The sequence below is a fragment of the Coregonus lavaretus genome (genome assembly GCF_964263955.1).
Source record: "Coregonus lavaretus genome assembly, contig: HAP1_SCAFFOLD_1344, whole genome shotgun sequence".
Lineage (NCBI taxonomy): Eukaryota > Metazoa > Chordata > Actinopteri > Salmoniformes > Salmonidae > Coregonus > Coregonus lavaretus.
Genome location: NW_028159995.1, coordinates 13,829 through 36,403, shown reverse-complemented (window position 1 = coordinate 36,403; position 22,575 = coordinate 13,829). Strand labels below are relative to the sequence as shown.

General features: G+C 45.6%; 1 protein-coding gene across 1 annotated transcript in view; it reads left to right on the top strand.

The window, feature by feature from the left end:
• LOC311122284 (collagen alpha-1(XIV) chain-like) overlaps positions 1–22,575 on the top strand; it is a gene marked incomplete at its 3' end in the record, with an annotated part of 121,090 nt that overhangs the window by 85,079 nt on the left and 13,436 nt on the right. The window contains exons 30-34 of the mRNA XM_084196671.1: positions 6,128–6,205; positions 14,137–14,223; positions 16,014–16,067; positions 19,593–19,688; positions 20,346–20,399. Coding sequence (XP_084052797.1) covers positions 6,128–6,205; positions 14,137–14,223; positions 16,014–16,067; positions 19,593–19,688; positions 20,346–20,399 — 369 coding nt within the window. The remainder of the gene's footprint in view (positions 1–6,127; positions 6,206–14,136; positions 14,224–16,013; positions 16,068–19,592; positions 19,689–20,345; positions 20,400–22,575) is intronic.

Sequence of the window (22,575 nt, the reverse complement as noted above, 5' to 3'; positions counted from 1 at the left end):
AGCCTCTATAATACCACAACAACAACCTACAGCCTCTTTAAATACCACAACAACACCCTACAGCCTCTATAATACCACAACAACACCCTACAACCTCTTTAAAAACCACAACAACACCCTACAGCCTCTATAAATACCACAACAATACCCTACAGCCTCTTTAAATACCACAACAACACCCTACAGCCTCTATAAATACCACAACAACACCCTACAGCCTCTTTAAATACCACAACAACACCCTACAGCCTCTATAAATACCACAACAACACCCTACAGCCTCTATAATACCACAACAACACCCTACAGCCTCTTTAAATACCACAACAACACCCTACAGCCTCTTTAAATACTACAACAACACCCTACATCCTCTATAATACCACAACAACACCCTACAGCCTCTTTAAATACCACAACAACACCCTACAGCCTCTATAATACCACAACAACACCCTACAGCCTCTATAAATACCACAACAACACCCTACAGCCTCTTTAAATACCACAACAACACCCTACAGCCTCTATAATACCACAACAACACCATACAGCCTCTTTAAATACCACAACAACACCCTACAGCCTCTATAATACCACAACAACACCCTACAGCCTCTTTAAATACCACAACAACACCCTACAGCCTCTTTAAATACCACAACAACACCCTACAGCCTCTATAATACCACAACAACACCCTACAGCCTCTATAAATACCACAACAACATCCTACAGCCTCTATAAATACCACAACAACACCCTACAGCCTCTTTAAATACCACAACAACACCCTACAGCCTCTATAAATACCACAACAACACCCTACAGCCTCTTTAAATACCACAACAACACCCTACAGCCTCTATAATACCACAACAACACCCTACAGCCTCTATAAATACCACAACAACACCCTACAGCCTCTTTAAATACCACAACAACACCCTACAGCCTCTATAATACCACAACAACACCCTACAGCCTCTTTAAATACCACAACAACACCCTACAGCCTCTTTAAATACCACAACAACACCCTACAGCCTCTATAAATACCACAACAACACCCTACAGCCTCTTTAAATACCACAACAACACCCTACAGCCTCTATAAATACCACAACAACACCCTACAGCCTCTTTAAATACCACAACAACACCCTACAGCCTCTATAATACCACAACAACACCCTACAGCCTCTTTAAATACCACAACAACACCCTACAGCCTCTATAATACCACAACAACACCCTACAGTCTCTATAATACCACAACAACACCCTACAGCCTCTTTAAATACCACAACAACACCCTACAGCATCTATAATACCACAACAACACCCTACAGCCTCTATAATACCACAACAACACCCTACAGCCTCTTTAAATACCACAACAACACCCTACAGCCTCTATAAGACCACAACAACACCCTACAGCCTCTTTAAATACCACAACAACACCCTACAGCATCTATAATACCACAACAACACCCTACAGCCTCTATAATACCACAACAACACCCTACAGCCTCTTTAAATACCACAACAACACCCTACAGCCTCTTTAAATACCACAACAACACCCTACAGCCTCTATAAGACCACAACAACACCCCACAGTCTCTATAAATACCACAACAACACCCTACAGCCTCTATAATACCACAACAACACCCTACAGCCTCTTTAAATACCACAACAACACCCTACAGCCTCTATAAGACCACAACAACACCCCACAGTCTCTATAGTCCCATAACAACACAGTCCTGGTCCTCCTCACTGGGATCACTGTGACCCAAGATGTCAGAACAGGAAATAAGTTGAGGAGCAGTCTTTGTTAGATGCATAATAGTTATGTGATTATTTCTGTGCACCTCTGAGGGTACATTAATTGACTGCTTTGCAACTATGTGAGAATGTATTATTATTGTATTATTTCTGGAGATTGTCTGATGGAAAGAAAGTGCTTTGTACAGCATTTTGGGGGAATTGGTGGAAAGTAAAAATGTCCCCCTTGATGTTTTTCCATTCATTCTCAGTTTATTGTACTTTAAAGTGGTGAGGCTTTGATATTTCCTCAGCAATTATACTTGATGGTTGACAAATCAATAATCTTATCAAGGTGTAATCTCATAATAAATACATGTAATTTATTTTAGCTTAGTGTTTAAAAGTGCTTCAAATGTCTCATCTCATGTCAATGCATTCCGACTGGGCACAGATGTCAATTCAACATCTATTCCCCGTTGGTTCAACAGCCATTTGAGCAGACAGAGAGTCACCATTAAACAGCCTGTTGAGCAGACAGTCACCATTAAACAGCCTGTTGAGCAGACAGAGAGTCACCATTAAACAGCCTGTTGAGCAGACAGTCACCATTAAACAGCCTGTTGAGCAGACAGTCACCATTAAACAGCCTGTTGAGCAGACAGAGTCACCATTAAACAGCCTGTTGAGCAGACAGAGAGTCACCATTAAACAGCCTGTTGAGCAGACAGTCACCATTAAACAGCCTGTTGAGCAGACAGTCACCATTAAACAGCCTGTTGAGCAGACAGAGAGTCACCATTAAACAGCCTGTTGAGCAGACAGTCACCATTAAACAGCCTGTTGAGCAGACAGTCACCATTAAACAGCCTGTTGAGCAGACAGTCACCATTAAACAGCCCGTTGAGCAGACAGTCACCATTAAACAGCCTGTTGAGCAGACAGAGTCACCATTAAACAGCCTGTTGAGCAGACAGTCACCATTAAACAGCCTGTTGAGCAGACAGAGTCACCATTAAACAGCCTGTTGAGCAGACAGAGAGTCACCATTAAACAGCCTGTTGAGCAGACAGTCACCATTAAACAGCCTGTTGAGCAGACAGAGAGTCACCATTAAACAGCCTGTTGAGCAGACAGAGTCACCATTAAACAGCCTGTTGAGCAGACAGTCACCATTAAACAGCCTGTTGAGCAGACAGAGTCACCATTAAACAGCCTGTTGAGCAGACAGAGTCACCATTAAACAGCCTGTTGAGCAGACAGTCACCATTAAACAGCCTGTTGAGCAGACAGAGTCACCATTAAACAGTCTGTTGAGCAGACAGAGTCACCATTAAACAGTCTGTTGAGCAGACAGAGTCACCATTAAACAGCCTGTTGAGCAGACAGAGTCACCATTAAACAGCCTGTTGAGCAGACAGTCACCATTAAACAGCCTGTTGAGCAGACAGAGAGTCACCATTAAACAGCCTGTTGAGCAGACAGTCACCATTAAACAGCCTGTTGAGCAGACAGGGTCACCATTAAACAGCCTGTTGAGCAGACAGTCACCATTAAACAGCCTGTTGAGCAGAGAGTCACCATTAAACAGCATGTTGAGCAGACAGAGAGTCACCATTAAACAACCTGTTGAGCAGACAGACAGTCATCATTAAACAGCCTGTTGAGCAGACAGACAGTCACCATTAAACAGCCTGTTGAGCAGACAGTCACCATTAAACAGCCTGTTGAGCAGACAGAGAGTCACCATTAAACAGCCTGTTGAGCAGACAGAGTCACCATTAAACAGCATGTTGAACAGACAGAGTCACCATTAAACAGCCTGTTGAGCAGACAGTCACCATTAAACAGCCTGTTGAGCAGACATAGAGTCACCATTAAACAGCCTGTTGAGCAGACAGAGAGTCACCATTAAACAGCCTGTTGAGCAGACAGTCACCATTAAACAGCCTGTTGAGCAGACAGTCACCATTAAACAGCCTGTTGAGCAGACAGTCACCATTAAACAGCCTGTTGAGCAGACAGAGAGTCACCATTAAACAGCCTGTTGAGCAGACAGAGTCACCATTAAACAGCCTGTTGAGCAGACAGTCACCATTAAACAGCCTGTTGAGCAGACAGAGAGTCACCATTAAACAGCCTGTTCAGCAGACAGAGAGTCACCATTAAACAGCCTGTTGAGCAGACAGAGTCACCATTAAACAGCATGTTGAGCAGACAGAGTCACCATTAACAGCCTGTTGAGCAGACAGAGTCACCATTAAACAGCATGTTGAGCAGACAGAGTCACCATTAAACAGCCTGTTGAGCAGACAATCACCATTAAACAGCCTGTTGAGCAGACAGTCACCATTAAACAGCCTGTTGAGCAGACAGAGTCACCATTAAACAGCCTGTTGAGCAGACAGAGAGTCACCATTAAACAGTCTGTTGAGCAGACAGAGAGTCACCATTAAACAGTCTGTTGAGCAGACAGAGAGTCACCATTAAACAGCCTGTTGAGCAGACAGAGAGTCACCATTAAACAGCCTGTTGAGCAGACAGTCACCATTAAACAGCCTGTTGAGCAGACAGAGTCACCATTAAACAGCCTGTTGAGCAGACAGAGTCATCATTAAACAGCCTGTTGAGCAGACAGAGTCACCATTAAACAGCCTGTTGAGCAGACAGTCACCATTAAACAGCCTGTTGAGCAGACAGAGTCACCATTAAACAGCCTGTTGAGCAGACAGAGAGTCACCATTAAACAGCCTGTTGAGCAGACAGTCACCATTAAACAGCCTGTTGAGCAGACAGTCACCATTAAACAGCCTGTTGAGCAGACAGAGAGTCACCAAACAGCCTGTTGAGCAGACAGAGAGTCACCATTAAACAGCCTGTTGAGCAGACAGAGTCACCATTAAACAGCCTGTTGAGCAGACAGACACCATTAAACAGCCTGTTGAGCAGACAGAGAGTCACCATTAAACAGCCTGTTGAGCAGACAGTCACCATTAACAGCCTGTTGAGCAGACAGTCACCATTAAACAGCCTGTTGAGCAGACAGAGTCACCATTAAACAGCCTGTTGAGCAGACAGAGTCACCATTAAACAGCCTGTTGAGCAGACAGAGTCACCATTAAACAGCCTGTTGAGCAGACAGAGAGTCACCATTAAACAGCCTGTTGAGCAGACAGTCACCATTAAACAGCCTGTTGAGCAGACAGAGTCACCATTAAACAGCCTGTTGAGCAGACAGAGAGTCACCATTAAACAGCCTGTTGAGCAGACAGTCACCATTAAACAGCCTGTTGAGCAGACAGTCACCATTAAACAGTCTGTTGAGCAGACAGTCACCATTAAACAGCCTGTTGAGCAGACAGTCACCATTAAACAGCCTGTTGAGCAGACAGAGTCACCATTAAACAGCCTGTTGAGCAGACAGAGAGTCACCATTAAACAGCCTGTTGTGCAGACAGTCACCATTAAACAGCCTGTTGAGCAGACAGTCACCATTAAACAGCCTGTTGAGCAGACAGAGTCATCATCATACGTCACAACCACTATTTGTATATTTCTCTGAAGCATGTAGAACACGGTGTAGAACACAATGTAGAACACGGTGTAGAACACGATGTAGAACACGGTGTAGAACACGGTTTAGACACGGTATAGAACTCTGAATACCGTAAGTGTGTTGCAATATCATGCCAATATTAACCCTTTCTCTGTGTTGTTGTTCCCTGTGTGGCTGTTCTCTGTGTGGCTGTTCTCTGTGTGGCTCTGTGTGTTTGTTCTCTGTGTGGCTGTTCTCTGTGTGGCTCTGTGTGGCTGTTCTCTGTGTGGCTGTTCTCTGTGTGGCTCTGTGTGTTTGTTCTCTGTGTGGCTGTTCTCTGTGTGGCTGTTCTCTGTGTGGCTGTTCTCTGTGTGGCTCTGTGTGGCTGTTCTCTGTGTGGCTGTTCTCTGTGTGGCTCTGTGTGGCTGTTCTCTGTGTGGCTGTTATCTGTGTGGCTGTTCTCTGTGTGGCTCTGTGTGGCTGTTCTCTGTGTGGCTGTTCTCTGTGTGGCTCTGTGTGTTTGTTCTCTGTGTGGCTGTTCTCTGTGTGGCTGTTCTCTGTGTGGCTGTTCTCTGTGTGGCTGTTCTCTGTGTGGCTGTTCTCTGTGTGGCTGTTCTCTGTGTGGCTCTATTTGTTTGTTCTCTGTGTGGCTGTTCTCTGTGTGGCTGTTCTCTGTGTGGCTGTTCTCTGTGTGGCTGTTCTCTGTGTGGCTGTTCTCTGTGTGGCTCTGTGTGGCTGTTCTCTGTGTGGCTGTTCTCTGTGTGGCTGTTCTCTGTGTGGATGTTCTCTGTGTGGCTGTTCTCTGTGTGTGTATAGTTCCAGATCCAGATGTTTGACATTATCTGCAGCACGTCCTGGGCCAGTCGAGACAAGTGCTGTGAGCTCCCTGGACTGGTAAGAACAACTGCCTTTTAACCAACCTTTCAACCAACCTACAGACCAACAATCAACAGACCAACAGACCAACAGACCATAGTGAAGATGGCGGACTGAGCACAGATCGCCTTAGGATAAAAACGTAATATTCAATATCTGTTAGACTAAATATTAACACTTCACATACTGGTGGGTAATAACCTTAAATCTGGATAACAACACAAAACAAATAATAAAGCAAGAGAAATGTATCGACAAATATTACGAAATCAAGCAACACCCAAACATGACGGAGAGCAAACAAGGAGAACCAATCTCCAAAAGAAAACGTGACTCCTCGACGGACACAGACGATTTATGCTTTTCACCACCGGGAATGGTAAGGGTGGAAACCGATCTGTTAAAATCAATAAATGACAAACTGGGCATACTTGAATTAGTCAGTAAAGATATAGAGGAGATGAAGGCCTCGAGATGAGTGACGGCGACAATGTAGAAAGAAACAAACAAGCTAAAAGGTACAGTCAATAAGATTGAAACTGACGTTAATGAATTTAAAAAGGAGAACATCTTAGAGAGAGAAGCCTTACTTGACATACAACATCTGGAACTTACTGGTATCCAAGAAAAAGAAGGAGAGTGTTCCTGAAAAGTGTGGTGAAGGAATTATTTCTTACAGTGCTTCAGATCCCACGCGAAGCTGTCGACAAAATTCAACTCGAACGTGCGCACCGTTTCGGACAGAGAGGACAGAGATATGGGCGCCAAAATCGTTGCCAAATTTGCTTTCTTTAAAGATAAAATAATGGTTAAAAGCCTGGGTAAAAGACTCGCTGGCGCGAAAAAAGGCATGAATGATCAGTTCCCGAAGGAAATTGCAGAATGGCGCAAAGTTCTGTACCCAATCTTCAAGGAGAATAGATTAAAAGGGAAACGTGTAGCTCTCATAGTCGATAAACTGTATATTGAATACCAAATGTTCAGAGACACCAAGACTACTCCATGGCTATTCTAAATATTACAAAGTTCCCATAGAGGAGCCGAATAATGGAACACCCAATACTAGCCATGGTAGGGATTGTAATCTTTAAAAAAACATATAGAAAAGCAATAAAATACAACAATTGTTAAAGAAATAAACTACAACTACACTATACCATTAGTATTACACTTTCTGTTTATAGTATTTTATAAATTGATAAGACAGCATTAGAAGAAAGGATAATTAGCTAAATAATACATCTTCAAATATAAGGAACTGGAACACAAAAGTACTCAATCAACATAGTGGAGATAAAACACAGCAAACAGAGGACATAGAAGGCACAGTATGTGTATTTGTATTTATTATGGATCCCCATTAGTTCCTGCCAAGACAGCAGCTACTCTTCCTGGGGTTTATTATGGATCCCTATTAGTTCCTGCCAAGACAGCAGCTACTCTTCCTGGGGTTTATTATGGATCCCTATTAGTTCCTGCCAAGACAGCAGCTACTCTTCCTGGGGTCCAGCAAAATTAAGGCAGTTAATACCATTTGTAAAACATTACAATACATTCACAGATTTCACAACACATTACCACATATCTACAGTACAAAATCCATGTGTACGTGTGTGTATATTATTGTGTGTGTGTGCATGTGTCTGTGCCTATGTTTGTGTTGCTTCACAGTCCCCGCTGTGGTGTTTTAATCTGTTTTTTAAATCTAATTTTACTGCTTGCATCAGTTACTTGATGTGGAATAGAGGTCCATGTAGTCATGGCTTTATGTAGTACTGTGCGCCTCCCATAGTTTGTTCTGGACTAGGGGACTGTGAAGAGACCTCTGGTGGCATGTCTTGTGGGGTATGCATGGGTGACCGGTGCTTTCAACATGTCAATACCTCTGATAAATACAAGTAGTGATGAAGTCAATCTCTCCTCCGCTTTGAGCCAGGAGAGACTGACATGCATATTATTAATATTAGCTCTCTGTGTACATCCAAGGGCCAGCCGTGCTGCCCTGTTCTGAGCCAATTGCAATTTTCCTAAGTCCTTTTTTGTGGCACCTGACCACACGACTGAACAGTAGTCCAGGTGCGACAAAACTAGGGCCTGTAGGACATGCCTTGTTAATAGTGCTGTTGTGGGAATATGTTAAAGAGTTTAAGTATAGCCAATTGGAATTTGTGGTCTGTATATTTTGTCATTTCATTTAGGATACCATCAACCCTACAGGCCTTTTTGGGGTGGAGGGTTTGTATTTTGTCCTGTAGTTCTTTCAATGTAATTGGAAAATCCAGTGGGTTCTGGTAGTCTTTAATAGTTGATTCTAAGATTTGTATTACTCTGTTAGTAACACCGCTACAAAACACTCCCAATACCCCATCCTCTCAGATACAGTCCTGCCCACCTCACTACTCACAGACCGCTAGCCTGTATTTATTACCTACTACCGGCCTCCCTGGCTCTTTCAAAGCACGTTTTATCATTGGAAAAGGATAGGACAATTATTTTAATGATAACTGTGTTTCTAGCTAGCCGGGCCCAGGAGATAGCTGTGCTGTATGGTGCTGCTGCGAGGCCAGGAGATAGCTGTGATGTATGATGCTGCTGCGAGGCCAGGAGATAGCTGTGCTGTATGATGCTGCTGCGAGGCCAGGAGATAGCTGTGATGTATGGTGCTGCTGCGAGGCCAGGAGATAGCTGTGATGTATGGTGCTGCTGCCAGGCCAGGAGATAGCTGTGATGTATGGTGCTGCTGCGAGGCCAGGAGATAGCTGTGATGTATGATGCTGCTGCGAGGCCAGGAGATAGCTGTGATGTATGGTGCTGCTGCGAGGCCAGGAGATAGCTGTGATGTATGGTGCTGCTGCGAGGCCAGGAGATAACAGGATATAACAGGATATAACAGATATAGCCCCTGGTTCTCCTCAGACTTGACTGCCCTTGACCAGCACAAAAACATCCTGTGGCGTACTGCATTAGCATCAAATAGCCCCTGCGATATGCAACTTTTCAGGGAAGTTAGGAACCAATATACACAAGCAGTTAGGAAAGCAAAGGCTAACTTTTTCAAACAGAAATTTGCTTCCTGTAGCACTAACTCCAAAAAGTTTTGGGACACTGTAAAGTCCATGGAAAATAAGAGCACTTCCTCCCAGCTGCCCACTGCACTGAGGCTAGGAAACACTATCACCACCGATAAATCTACAATAATCGAGAATTTCAACAAGCATTTTGCTACGGCTGGCCATGCTTTCCACCTGGCTACCACTACCCTGGCCACCAGCTCTGCACCCTCCGCTGCAACTTGCCCATGCCCCCCCCGCTTCTCCTTCACACAAATCCAGACAGCTGATGTTCTGAAAGAGCTGCAAAATCTGGACCCCTACAAATCTTCTGGGCTAGACAATCTGGACCCTTTCTTTCTAAAACTAGCCGCCAAAATTGTCGCAACCCCTATTACTAGCCTGTTCAACCTCTCTTTCGTAACGTCTGAGATCCCCAGAGATTGGAAAGCTGCCGCGGTCATCCCCCTCTTCAAAGGGGGTGACACTCTAGATCCAAACTGTTACAGACCCATATCCATCCTGCCCTGCCTTTCAAAAGTTTTTGAAAGCCAAGTCAACAAACAGATCACCGACCATTTCGAATCCCACCGTACCTTCTCCGCTATGCAATCCGGTTTCCGAGCTGGTCATGGGTGCACTTCAGCCACGCTCAAGGTCCTAAACGATATTATAACCGCGATCGATAATAGACAGTACTGTGCAGCCGTTTTCATTGACCTGGCCAAGGCTTTCGACTCTGTCAACCACCGCATTCTTATTGGCAGACTAAATAGCCTTGGTTTCTCAAATGACTGCCTCGCCTGGTTCACCAACTACTTCTCAGATAGAGTTCAATGTGTCAAATCGGAGGGCCTGTTGTCTGGACCTATGGCAGTCTCTATGGGGGTGCCACAGGGTTCAATTCTTGGGCCGACTCTTTTCTCTGTGTATATCAATGACGTCGCTCTTGCTGCTGGTGACTCTAAGATCCACCTCTACGCAGACGACACCATTTTGTATACATCTGGCCCTTCATTGGACACTGTGTTAACAAACCTCCAAACAAGCTTCAATGCCATACAACACTCCTTCAGTAGCCTCCAACTGCTCTTAAACACTAGTAAAACTAAATGCATGCTCTTCAACCGAACGCTGCTTGCACCCGCCCACCCGACTAGAATCACTACTCTCGACGGGTCTGACCTAGAGTATGTGGACAACTACAAATATCTAGGTGTCTGGTTAGACTGTAAACTCTCCTTCCAGACTCACATTAAGAATCTCCAATCCAAAGTTAAATCTAGAATCTGTTTCCTATTTCGCAACAAAGCCTCCTTCACTCATGCTGCCAAACATGCCCTCGTAAAACTGACTATCCTACCGATCCTTGACTTCGGCGATGTCATTTACAAAATAGCCTCCAACACTCTACTCAGCAAATTGGATGTAGTCTATCACAGTGCCATCCGTTTTGTCTCCAAAGCCCCATATAATACCCACCACTGTGACCTGTACGCTCTTGTTGGCTGGTCCTCACTACATATTCGTCGCCAAACCCACTGGCTCCAGGCCATCTATAAATCACTGCTAGGCAAATCCCCGCCTTATCTTAGCTCATTGGTCACCATAGCAACACCCACCCGTAGTCTGCGCTCCAGCAGGTATATCTGTCACACTCTGGTTCTAGGACTTTTTGTGTTTAGTCAGGGTGTGTAGATTTCCGTGTGTTGTGTACTGTGGGTAGTGTCTAGGTGTTCGCGTTCTATGTTTGGTCAGTGACTCCCAATCGGAGGTAACGAGTGTCAGCTGTCGGCTCGTTATCTCTGATTGGGAGCCATATTTAAATGTCTGTGTTCACCTTGTGGTTGTGGGTTTTTGTTCTTTATTCAGTCGGTGTAACTGAGGACGTCACGGATCGTGTTTTGTTTTGTCGTGTGTGTCAAAATTAAAATCATCATGTTCACTCCCAACGCTGCGCTTTGGTCATACTTCATTGGCGATCGTGACAGAAAAACCCACCACAACGAGACCAAGCAGCAGTTGGATAACGAGTGGTGGAGCCAGAAGAGCGAAGGTTGGGAGAGGACTATGGAGGCCTGGTCCACCGAGAGGAGAGACCCCCAGAAAATTTTTAGGGGGGGGGCTCACGACGTCGGGGCAGAAGGTGTACGGCCCGGAGGAGTGCAAGAGGTTGGCAGATATGGCCGCCAGTTTAAGGGGGCCACTGGTTACGAAGGGGATGGAAAGTGTGGAGGCACGGCGAGAGGTACTGGGGGGTGTTTCCAGTCCGGTCCGGCCCGTTCCTGATCCCCGTGTAGGGCCAGGGGTGTGTGTCCCCAGTGCGGTTCTGTCTGTCCCTGCTCAACGCACCGAGCCTACGGGGTGCGTCGTCAGCCCTGTCCAGCCAGAGCCGTCCGCCAGACAGGATCAGCCAGAGCCTTCCGCCAGACAGGATCAGCCAGAGCCTTCCGCCAGCCATGAGCAGCCAGATCCTTCCGCCAGCCATGAGCAGCCAGATCCGTCAGCCAGCCATGAGCAGCCAGATCCGTCAGCCATCCATGAGCAGCCAGATCCGTCAGCCAGCCATGAGCAGCCAGATCCGTCAGCCAGCCATGAGCCGTCCAGCCAGGATCCGCCAGAGCCGTCCAGCCAGGATCCGCCAGAGCCGTCCAGCCAGGATCCGCCAGAGCCGTCCAGCCAGGATCCGCCAGAGCCGTCCAGCCGGGATCCGCCAGAGCCTTCCAGCCGGGATCCGCCAGAGCCGTCCAGCCAGGATCCGCCAGAGCCGTCCAGCCGGGATCCGCCAGAGCCGTCCAGCCGGGATCCGCCAGAGCCGTCCAGCCGGGATCCGCCAGAGCCGTCCAGCCGGGATCCGCCAGAGCCGTCCAGCCGGGATCCGCCAGAGCCGTCCAGCCAGGATCCACGCACCAAGCCAGGGGCGCGTGTCGTCAGTCCGGTTCCGGCCAGCGGGGCTAGACAGGACCAGGGGTACTTTGGGGGGTTGGAGAGGAAGTGGGGAGGAAGCCCGGAGCCGGAGCCGCCGCCGAGGAGGAATGCCCACCCAGCCCTCCCCTGTTTGCTTGTAGTTAGGCGCGGTCGCAGTCCGCGCCTTTGGGGGGGGGTACTGTCACACTCTGGTTCTAGGACTTTTTGTGTTTAGTCAGGGTGTGTAGATTTCCGTGTGTTGTGTACTGTGGGTAGTGTCTAGGTGTTCGCGTTCTATGTTTGGTCAGTGACTCCCAATCGGAGGTAACGAGTGTCAGCTGTCGGCTCGTTATCTCTGATTGGGAGCCATATTTAAATGTCTGTGTTCACCTTGTGGTTGTGGGTTTTTGTTCTTTATTCAGTCGGTGTAACTGAGGACGTCACGGATCGTGTTTTGTTTTGTCGTGTGTGTCAAAATTAAAATCATCATGTTCACTCCCAACGCTGCGCTTTGGTCATACTTCATTGGCGATCGTGACAATATCTCACTGGTCATCCCCAAAGCCAACACCTCCTTTGGCCGCAATTCCTTCCAGTTCTCTGCTGCCAATGACTGGAACAAATTGCAAAAATCTCTGAAGCTGGAGACACTTATCTCCCTCACTCACTTTAAGCATCAGTTGTCAGAGCACCTTACCGATCACTGCACCTGTACACAGCCCATCTGAAATTAGCCCGCCCAACTACCTCATCCCTATATTGTTATTTATTTTGCTCATTTGTACCCCAGTATCTCTATTTGCACATCATCTCTTGCACATCTATCATTCCAGTGTTAATACTAATTGTAATTATTTTGCACTATAGCCTATTTATTGCCTTACCTCCATAACTTGCTACATTTGCACACACTATATATATATATGTATTTCTGTTGTATTTTTGACTTTGTTTTGTTTTACCCCATATGTAACTCTGTGTTGTTGTTTTTATCGCACTGCTTTGCTTTATCTTGACCAGGTCGCAGTTGTAAATGAGAACTTGTTCTCAACTGGTTTACCTGGTTAAATAAAGGTGAAAAAAAAAAATGAAAAAAAAGGAGAGCAGAGGAGAGGAGAGAGGTTCTATTTTCTCCTGCTGACAGACTGATGGAACAGGGGAGATAGCAACCTGAGGCCTTGCAGCACTCCAGCCACACACTCAACACTGGGGCACAGGACAGAAGGAGCTAAACTGATAGAGAAACCTGGAAATGGACAAATTGAAAAGCTTATCTACCAACTCCAGGCATTTAGTCTCACCAAGAGACATACAAACTGTTTCTTTCTTGAACATTTACATAATATCTCAAATTCTCACCAAGCTAAGCATTTACATAAGTATCTCCCATTTCAAACCGGATGGACATCATGAAAATTATTCGGAGAGGTTGAGAGTAGAAGAAGTTCAGGAGAAAAAACAAACAAAATATAATTATTGTAAAATTGACTGTGTCCATAAAATTTATATAGTAAGTATAAGCTGGAAGTAGAGGCCTAAGCATTGTTGTTCACTAGTTTACGCCAATTAGGGAAAGGGTGGTAGGGTTGGAAAGTAATAAAGGGGAATATTTTTTTTTTTTAAAGGATATGTATGTATGTATGTGTGTATGTATGTATGTGTGTATGTATATATGTATAAATGTATATGTATGTATATATATATATAAACATGGGGGATTGGAAGTGATGCAGACAATTACATTGATGGAAGTTACAATCTATCTGCAATATTAAGCTGATCTACCCCCTAAATTTTTTTTTAAAAAATATAAAAAATGTATCTCCCATTTCAACCAGTTAGCCACCCGGTGTGACAATAGTTTTGTTTACTTTAATTCACAATGTTGTGTTCGGTCCTGATATGAATCACAAATAGGAAATGGAATTGCGTGTGTTATTGTGTGGGGTTTTGAATTGCCACTATTGTCTGTTGTTTTCTGTTGTTCCACAGAGGCTGGAGGAGGACTGTCCTGCCATGCCCCATGCCTGTAGCTGTTCTCAGGACAGTAAAGGACCTCCTGGACCCACGGGACCCCCCGTAAGTCCTACTACTGTCTTTATTTACTGTCTTAGGGAATAGGGTGCCGTTTTAACACAGCCTCAACTCTCCTCTCTATTGGTTAGTGTTTTATGCAGCAGCTAGTCTTCCTGGGGTCCCTACTAAACACGATACAAAACAATCCTAGACAGAAACAACACCCAGAGACATCATTGCTCCAGAGTGCCGTCAAGCAGGCAGGAAAAGAGACTCCAGGGGCCGACAGAAGGAAATCCAAACCAGCCACCAAAAGTAAATTTGGTGAAACATTCCCGGTCTGGGGAGGGTCAATGTCACACAGTACTGTGGACGTGTCTCCGCCACAGGTGGACATTGTAAGGGGAAGGACCCCAACAGCGTGAGAGTCTTCATACATTCTGCTGGAGAGTGAGGGAAGAGAGAGAGAGAGAGAGAGAGAGAGAGAGAGAGAGAGAGAGAGAGAGAGAGAGAGAGAGAGAGAGAGAGAGAGAGAGAGAGAGAGAGAGAGAGAGAGAGAGAGAGAGAGAGAGAGAGAGAGAGAGAGAGAGAGAGAGAGAGAGAGAGAGAGAGAGAGAGAGAGAGAGAGAGAGAGAGAGAGAGAGAGAGAGAGAGAGAGAGAGAGAGAGGCAGAACCGGTTCCAGAGCCACTACGGGGCCAACGCTGTATCAACAAACAGACATGTTTGAGAAAGTCATTATATGGATATCGATTTATCAAAGCAGATTAGTCCTCTCTCTACTGTCTACACATGTACATTTCCAGTTTCCAGGTGGAGCCTATAGGCAGAGTTTAAAACCACAATGGAGGAAGATTTAATCTGAGGTTCCTCTATAGCCAACCTCTTGATGTTTATGTGGTCGTTGGCTCTGATCACTGTTGAACTACTAAACCCTTGTTATAACATTCAAGCTGTACGGGAGTTAAAGTGGGGCTTTATCAAGACACAATAGTCCTCGCTGAACGTGTTGAACCCATAGTAAAACTGTTCCTGCCCTTAATTCTATTATTCTTCAGTGTGTCTTTAATCACTGCTATTATTGTAACAGACTGGGCGTGTGAAGGACGTTCATCAAATGCACTTGTCCTGCCTCTGCCTCTGCTATCATAGCCTCCAGCCATAGGAACTATTAGTACCTGCCTCCACGTCCCCACAGGGGTGCCATTAAGGCAAACACAGGAAGAGGAAGGAGGCCATTGAGGCCAGATGGGACAATTACCTCCAGATGCCTTCATCAGTCAGTCAGTCAGAGCAGAGTAGGGAGGGACAGGGAGGGACGGGGGGAGGGATAGGGAGGGACGGGGGGGAGGGACAGGGAGGGACAGGGAGGGACGGGGGGGAGGGACAGGGAGGGACAGGGAGGGACGGGGGGAGGGACAGGGAGGGACGGGGGGAGGGACGGGGGGAGGGACAGGGAGGGACAGGGAGGGACAGGGAGGGACGGGGGGGAGGGACAGGGAGGGACGGGAGGGAGGGACAGGGAGGGACAGGCCTGGAACCTGGGTCAACCCCAGTAGCCAGTGTCTCCATCTGTATAGTAAACACAGTTCTCAGTTCTGTATTTTATGAAAGGAAAAGACAGTAGCCCCAACCTCTGTCCCCAGATGCAGTAGCTACATGTATTCATTTAACCAACGTTTCAACTACAAGCTGCCTTCATCAGGGTTCCAGATGAAGGGTTTACAGCATGATTCCCATTCAGATGTACAGTATGGTTATCATGGTGTTTATGGTGTCCTTCCATCCATCCATCCTTCCTTCCTTCCTTCCTTCCTTCCTTCCTTCCTTCCTTCCTTCCTTCCTTCCTTCCAGGGAGGTGCTGGTATCAGAGGGGCCAGAGGAAATCAAGGGGAGCCAGGCAATGTGGTAAAGTATACTATTCACCCTCCATCACACTATGCTGCTCAGTGCTTACACAGGTTGTGTCCCAAATGACACCCTGTTCTCTGTATAGTGTACTACGTTTGATCAGGGCTCTGGTGAAAAGAAGTGCACTACATTGGGAATAGGGTGCCATTTGGGACACAGACAGAGGGACTCCATCACAATACAGCTCAGTGTTTCCACAGTAACACATACTGGAGAGACTCCATCACAATACAGCTCAGTGTTTCCACAGTAACACATACTGGGGGACTCCATCACAATGCAGCTCAGTGTTTCCACAGTAACACATACTGGAGAGACTCCATCACAATACAGCTCAGTGTTTCCACAGTAACACATACTGGGGGACTCCATCACAATGCAGCTCAGTGTTTCCACAGTAACACATACTGGGGGACTCCATCCCAATACAGCTCAGTGTTTCCACAGTAACACATACTGGGGGACTCCATCACAATGCAGCTCAGTGTTTCCACAGTAACACATACTGGGGGACTCCATCACAATGCAGCTCAGTGTTTCCACAGTAACACATACTGGGGGACTCCATCCCAATACAGCTCAGTGTTTCCACAGTAACACATACTGGAGAGACTCCATCACAATACAGCTCAGTGTTTCCACAGTAACACATACTGGGGGACTCCATCACAATACAGCTCAGTGTTTCCACAGTAACACATACTGGAGAGACTCCATCCTAATACAGCTGTGTTTCCACAGTAACACATACTGGGGGACTCCATCACAATACAGCTCAGTGTTTCCACAGTAACACATACTGGGGGACTCCATCACAATGCAGCTCAGTGTTTCCACAGTAACACATACTGGGGGACTCCATCACAATACAGCTCAGTGTTTCCACAGTAACACATACTGGGGGACTCCATCACAATACAGCTCAGTGTTTCCACAGTAACACATACTGGAGAGACTCCATCCCAATGCAGCTCAGTGTTTCCACAGTAACACATACTGGAGAGACTCCATCACAATACAGCTCAGTGTACAGAACATGACATAGACTGTCCAGGTGAATCCAATTGAAAGCTATGATCCCTTATTGATGTCCCTTGTTAAATCCACTTCAATCAGTGTAGATGAAGGGGAGGAGACAGGTTAAAGAATGATTTTTAAGTCTTGAGACAATTGAGACATGGATTGTGTATGTGTGCCATTCAGAGGGTAAATGGGAAAGACAAAATATTTAAGTGCCTTTGAACAGGTTATGGCAGTAGGTGCCAGGCGCACCAGTTTGTGTCAAGAACTGCACCGCTGCTGGGTTTTTCACGCTTAACCGTTTCCCGTGTGTATCAAGAATGGTCCTCCACCCAAAAGACATCCAGACAATTTGACACAACTGTGGGAAGCATTGAAGTCAACATGGGATTGGGGGGGGGGGTACTCAATATTAGGAAGGTGTTCTTAATATTATTAATAATTAATAATAATTAATATTATTAATAATAATTAATATTAATTAATATATGACTTACAGTCATGTGTGCATAAATTTTTTGTGTATGAGCCTCTGCCATGTTGGCTGTATGTTTTGTATGTGATGGGTGATTTGAAGGAGTCAGGCGCAGGAGGGTAAATCACAGTATACAGAGTTTATTCCGTAGTACAGAGTTACGCAGAAATGCTTAAAACAGTCCAGTGCGCAAAACAGGCGCACTGGAACAAAACAGGCACACGGGGAAAATATACCCCGGCAATACAAAATACACGGAGCTCAACCGAGCTACTCTCTCCTCACATTAAACAATCACCCACAAGGACAATGGGGGCAGAGGGAACACTTACACATGTACTAATGAGGGGATATGGACCAGGTGTGTGTAATTGACAAGACAAAACAAATGGAATGATGAGATGTGATGCGGCAGTGGCTGGAAGGCCGGTGACGACGAACGCCGAAGTCTGCCCGAACAAGGAGAGGAGGCAGCTTGGGAGGAAGCCGTGACACTGTAGCAGCTCAGTGCTTCAATAGTAACACATACTCTACCACAGTGCGTGAGGGGGCCACCCAGAACTTGGAACATAAAGAATACGATGGAATGTCTTCCAAAAAAAATTGCCTGAAACAACGGCCGAGATGTGGAAATACATAAACATGCAACGTAACGTGCAATTCTGTTATTTTTGGAGGATGTCACTGTTTTCACACACTGAGTAAACCTTGCCGTGTCATTCTTTCTTTATGCCAGCAGTCTTCATGTTGAAGCCAAGAGAGGCTTGTGTAGGTTATAGTTAAACAGAATCATATTATAGCTTATTTGGACTGTAGTTTTAGGAGTACGCTGAAACTTTGTTATTCCAGTTCGCTCTGTGTCTGACTCAGACCTGGGTTCAAATACTATTTGAAATAATTTCAAATACTACAGCTGTGCTCGATTGAACTGGCCTGTTGCAATGGAACTAATTAGAAAAGTGCAAACCCCGCCCACCTGGCATTCAAACCCCGGCCACATGGCATTCAAACCCCGCCCACCTGGTGTTCAAACCCCGCCCACCTGGTATTTAAACCCCGCCCACCTGGCATTCAAACACCGCCCACCTGGCATTCAAACCCCGCCCACCTGGCATTCAAACCCCGCCCACCGGGCATTCAAACCCCGCCCACCTGGCATTCAAACCCTGCCGACCTGACACTAAATCAAACACTCAAATTATTTGAAAGATTTTAAATAGTGTTTGAACCCAGGTTTGGTATTTTTTTTCGGTATGGAGCAGTCCCCTCTCTCCGTCTGTATGACTGTTTTATTAGCCTCTGTGGCTGCCTGCTTCGGCCCCTCCAGTCCCTCTGCTATAACCCAGTTTCGCGCTCGCAGCTCGCTAACATAGTTACAACAGATGTGAACGGCGAGGCCATGCTAGGAACAGATTACGTTATGGTGCCAAACAAACCCAACACAGGACGGCTGTAATCTCATTTCAAATGTACTGTTGGGTAATGGCTAAAATGCGTCCTGATTTGCACCCTATTCCCTAGAGAGTGCACTACTTTTGACCAGAGCCCTGTGGTGCCATTTGGGACACAAACTAAATCGATTTCCTAGAGCACAGTCCCCAATGGAAACTCCATGCTGGAGTATCCTCGGAGAACAATCATGTGGGCTACCCGCTGTACTTTGTCTTCACTTTTATGAATATGACATTTATGTGTGGCTGCGAGGGACCCAAGGCAATGGCATTGTGTTTCAGAAGGAAGGCTGACAGGCATTAGCTCTATACACATATTTATCACCAGAGTGAAGACCTAACAAACTTGCAGTTCAATTCCATTTTATGTCATGTGATAAACAGGGCGGTTAATCACTCTGTTGTTGTAACACTTTACATTAAGGTGTGCTTTATGAATGTCTTCTAAAGGTTTTTAAGTAGTTTATAGACTATTAATCCGTTTATTAGTTTATATATAGTTTATGAATCAGTAGTAAACAGTCATGAGTCATTGGTTAACATTGTGTGATTAAATAAATGGTCTGTGTTCTTCAGGGGCCTCAAGGACTAGTTGGTGATAAAGGCCCTCCAGGACCACAGGGCCCCCCTGGTCCTCAAGGGCCTAGTGGACATTCCATCCAGGGACCACCGGTAAGATATGATATATGACCTATAACCCTAACCCTGGTCCTGAGGGGTCTAGTGGACATTCTATCCAGGGACCACCGGTAAGATATGATATATGACCTATAACCCTAACCCTGGTCCTGAGGGGTCAAGTGGACATTCCATCCAGGGACCACCGGTAAGATATGATATATGACCTATAACCCTAACCCTGGTCCTGAGGGATCTAGTGGACATTCCATCCAGGGACCACCGGTAAGATATGATATATGACCTATAACCCTAACCCTGGTCCTGAGGGGTCAAGTGGACATTCCATCCAGGGACCACCGGTAAGATATGATATATGACCTATAACCCTAACCCTGGTCCTGAGGGATCTAGTGGACATTCCATCCAGGGACCACCGGTAAGATACAGTATATATAATATCTTATGTTCATATATATACACTCAGAGTATATATGAACATAATATATGATACAGTATATAACCTGTATATGAACACACATTTTTGCCTTTGGTTAAACTGTGTGCCATAACTGTGTGCCGCATATGATATAATGTACAGTCAATAATTTGCTAACCATTCCACCAACCCACTGGCTTTGTATGAAATGACAAAATGACAAAGGAATGATTCAGAGGAAGTCGTTTTTCTGGTGTCCGTTTCTCTTTCAGGGTGGTAATGGTGAAAAGGGAGAGAAAGGAGATATTGGTTTCCCAGGACCTCAGGTGAGTAAAGACACACATTCCTCAGCTCCATTTTCTTTTCCTCTCCTGACTCCCACAGTAACCCACTGTGTTGTGTTGTGACAAGTGATTACTACCTCCACAGAGACACTGTGTTGTGACTAGTGATTACTACCTCCACAGAGACACTGTGTTGTGTTGTGACAAGTGATTACTACCTCCACAGAGACACTGTGTTGTGACTAGTGATTACTACCTCCACAGAGACACTGTGTTGTGTTGTGACTAGTGATTACTACCTCCACAGAGACACTGTGTTGAGACTAGTGATTACTACCTCCAGAGAGACACTGTGTTGTATTGTGACTAGTGATTACTACCTCCACAGAGACACTGTGTTGAGACTAGTGATTACTACCTCCACAGAGACACTGTGTTGTGACTAGTGATTACTACCTCCACAGAGACACTGTGTTGAGACTAGTGATTACTACCTCCACAGAGACACTGTGTTGTGACTAGTGATTACTACCTCCACAGAGACACTGTGTTGAGACTAGTGATTACTACCTCCACAGAGACACTGTGTTGAGACTAGTGATTACAGAGACACTGTGTTGTGACTAGTGATTACTACCTCCACAGAGACATTGTGTTATGACTAGTGATAACTACCTCCACAGAGACACTGTGTTGAGACTAGTGATTACAGAGACACTGTGTTGTGACTAGTGATTACTACCTCCACAGAGACACTGTGTTGAGACTAGTGATTACTACCTCCACAGAGACACTGTGTTGTGACTAGTGATTACTACCTCCACAGAGACACTGTGTTGTGACTAGTGATTACTACCTCCACAGAGACAAACACTCGGATTGCTGTGGCCTCGGTGTATCCAACAAGGAAACAGCTTAATTAACTCTGTCCATTAGATCAACCTTCCACTGACTGGAAAACCTATTATAGTCATAGTTGTGGATGTATCATGCTCTACATGTGGGGCTTGGTGCGCAAGGCAGGCACAGTAATTACAGTGTGTGTGTGTGTGTGTGTGTGTGTGTGTGTGTGTGTGTGTGTGTGTGTGTGTGTGTGTGTGTGTGTGTGTGTGTGTGTGTGTGTGTGTGTGTGTGTGTGTGTGTGTGTGGTGAGGGAGAGATAAGCCCAGTCACACGGCAGCTGGGAGAAGGTTCCTGTCTTGGCGTCGCGTTACATTTACATTTACATTTTAGTCATTTAGCAGACGCTCTTATCCAGAGCGACTTACAGTTAGTGAGTGCATACATTATTCATACTTACGAGGTCGAGGCGAGACCTACGTCCCAAATGGTACCTTATTCCCTACATAGTACAAAATTAGTGCACTACGTAGGGCTCCCGAGTGGCGCAGCGGTCTAAGGCACTGCATCTCAGCGCTAGAGGCGTCACTACAGACCCCCTGGTTCGATTCCAGGCTGTATCACAACCGGCCGTGATTGGGAGTCCCATAGGGCGGCGCACAATTGGCCCAGCGTCGTCCGGGTTTGGCCGGTGTGGGTTTCATTGTAAATAAGAATTTGTTCTTAACTGACTTGCCTAGTTAAATAAAGGTAAAATAAATAAAAAAATGGAATTAGTCACATGTCTCTGACACCCTACCCCGACACATAGGGCTTCCCCTTCTGCTACCAGACTAATGGAATCAGTCACATGAGAAACCCATGATTAACTAACATGATTAATTACTGAGCCTAGTCTGCTTAGAGGACAGATCAGATAATTAATTACCTTCTATAGAAGTCTGTGTCTACAGAATGCCATTTCTATAGAAGTCTGTGTCTACAGAATGCCATTTCTATAGAAGTCTGTGTCTACAGAATGCCATTTCTATAGAAGTCTATCTACAGAATGCCATTTCTATAGAAGTCTGTGTCTACAGAATGCCATTTCTATAGAAGCCTGTGTCTACAGAATGCCATTTCTATAGAAGTCTGTGTCTACAGAATGCCATTTCTATAGAAGTCTGTGTCTACAGAATGCCATTTCTATAGAAGTCTGTGTCTACAGAATGCCATTTCTATAGAAGTCTGTGTCTACAGAATGCCATTTATATAGAAGCCTGTGTCTACAGAATGCCATTTCTATAGAAGTCTGTCTACAGAATGCTATTACATAGAAAGTCCTGACTCCTCCACCACAAAGGGACAAAAACAGGACATAGAAAGCATCTAGACAGGG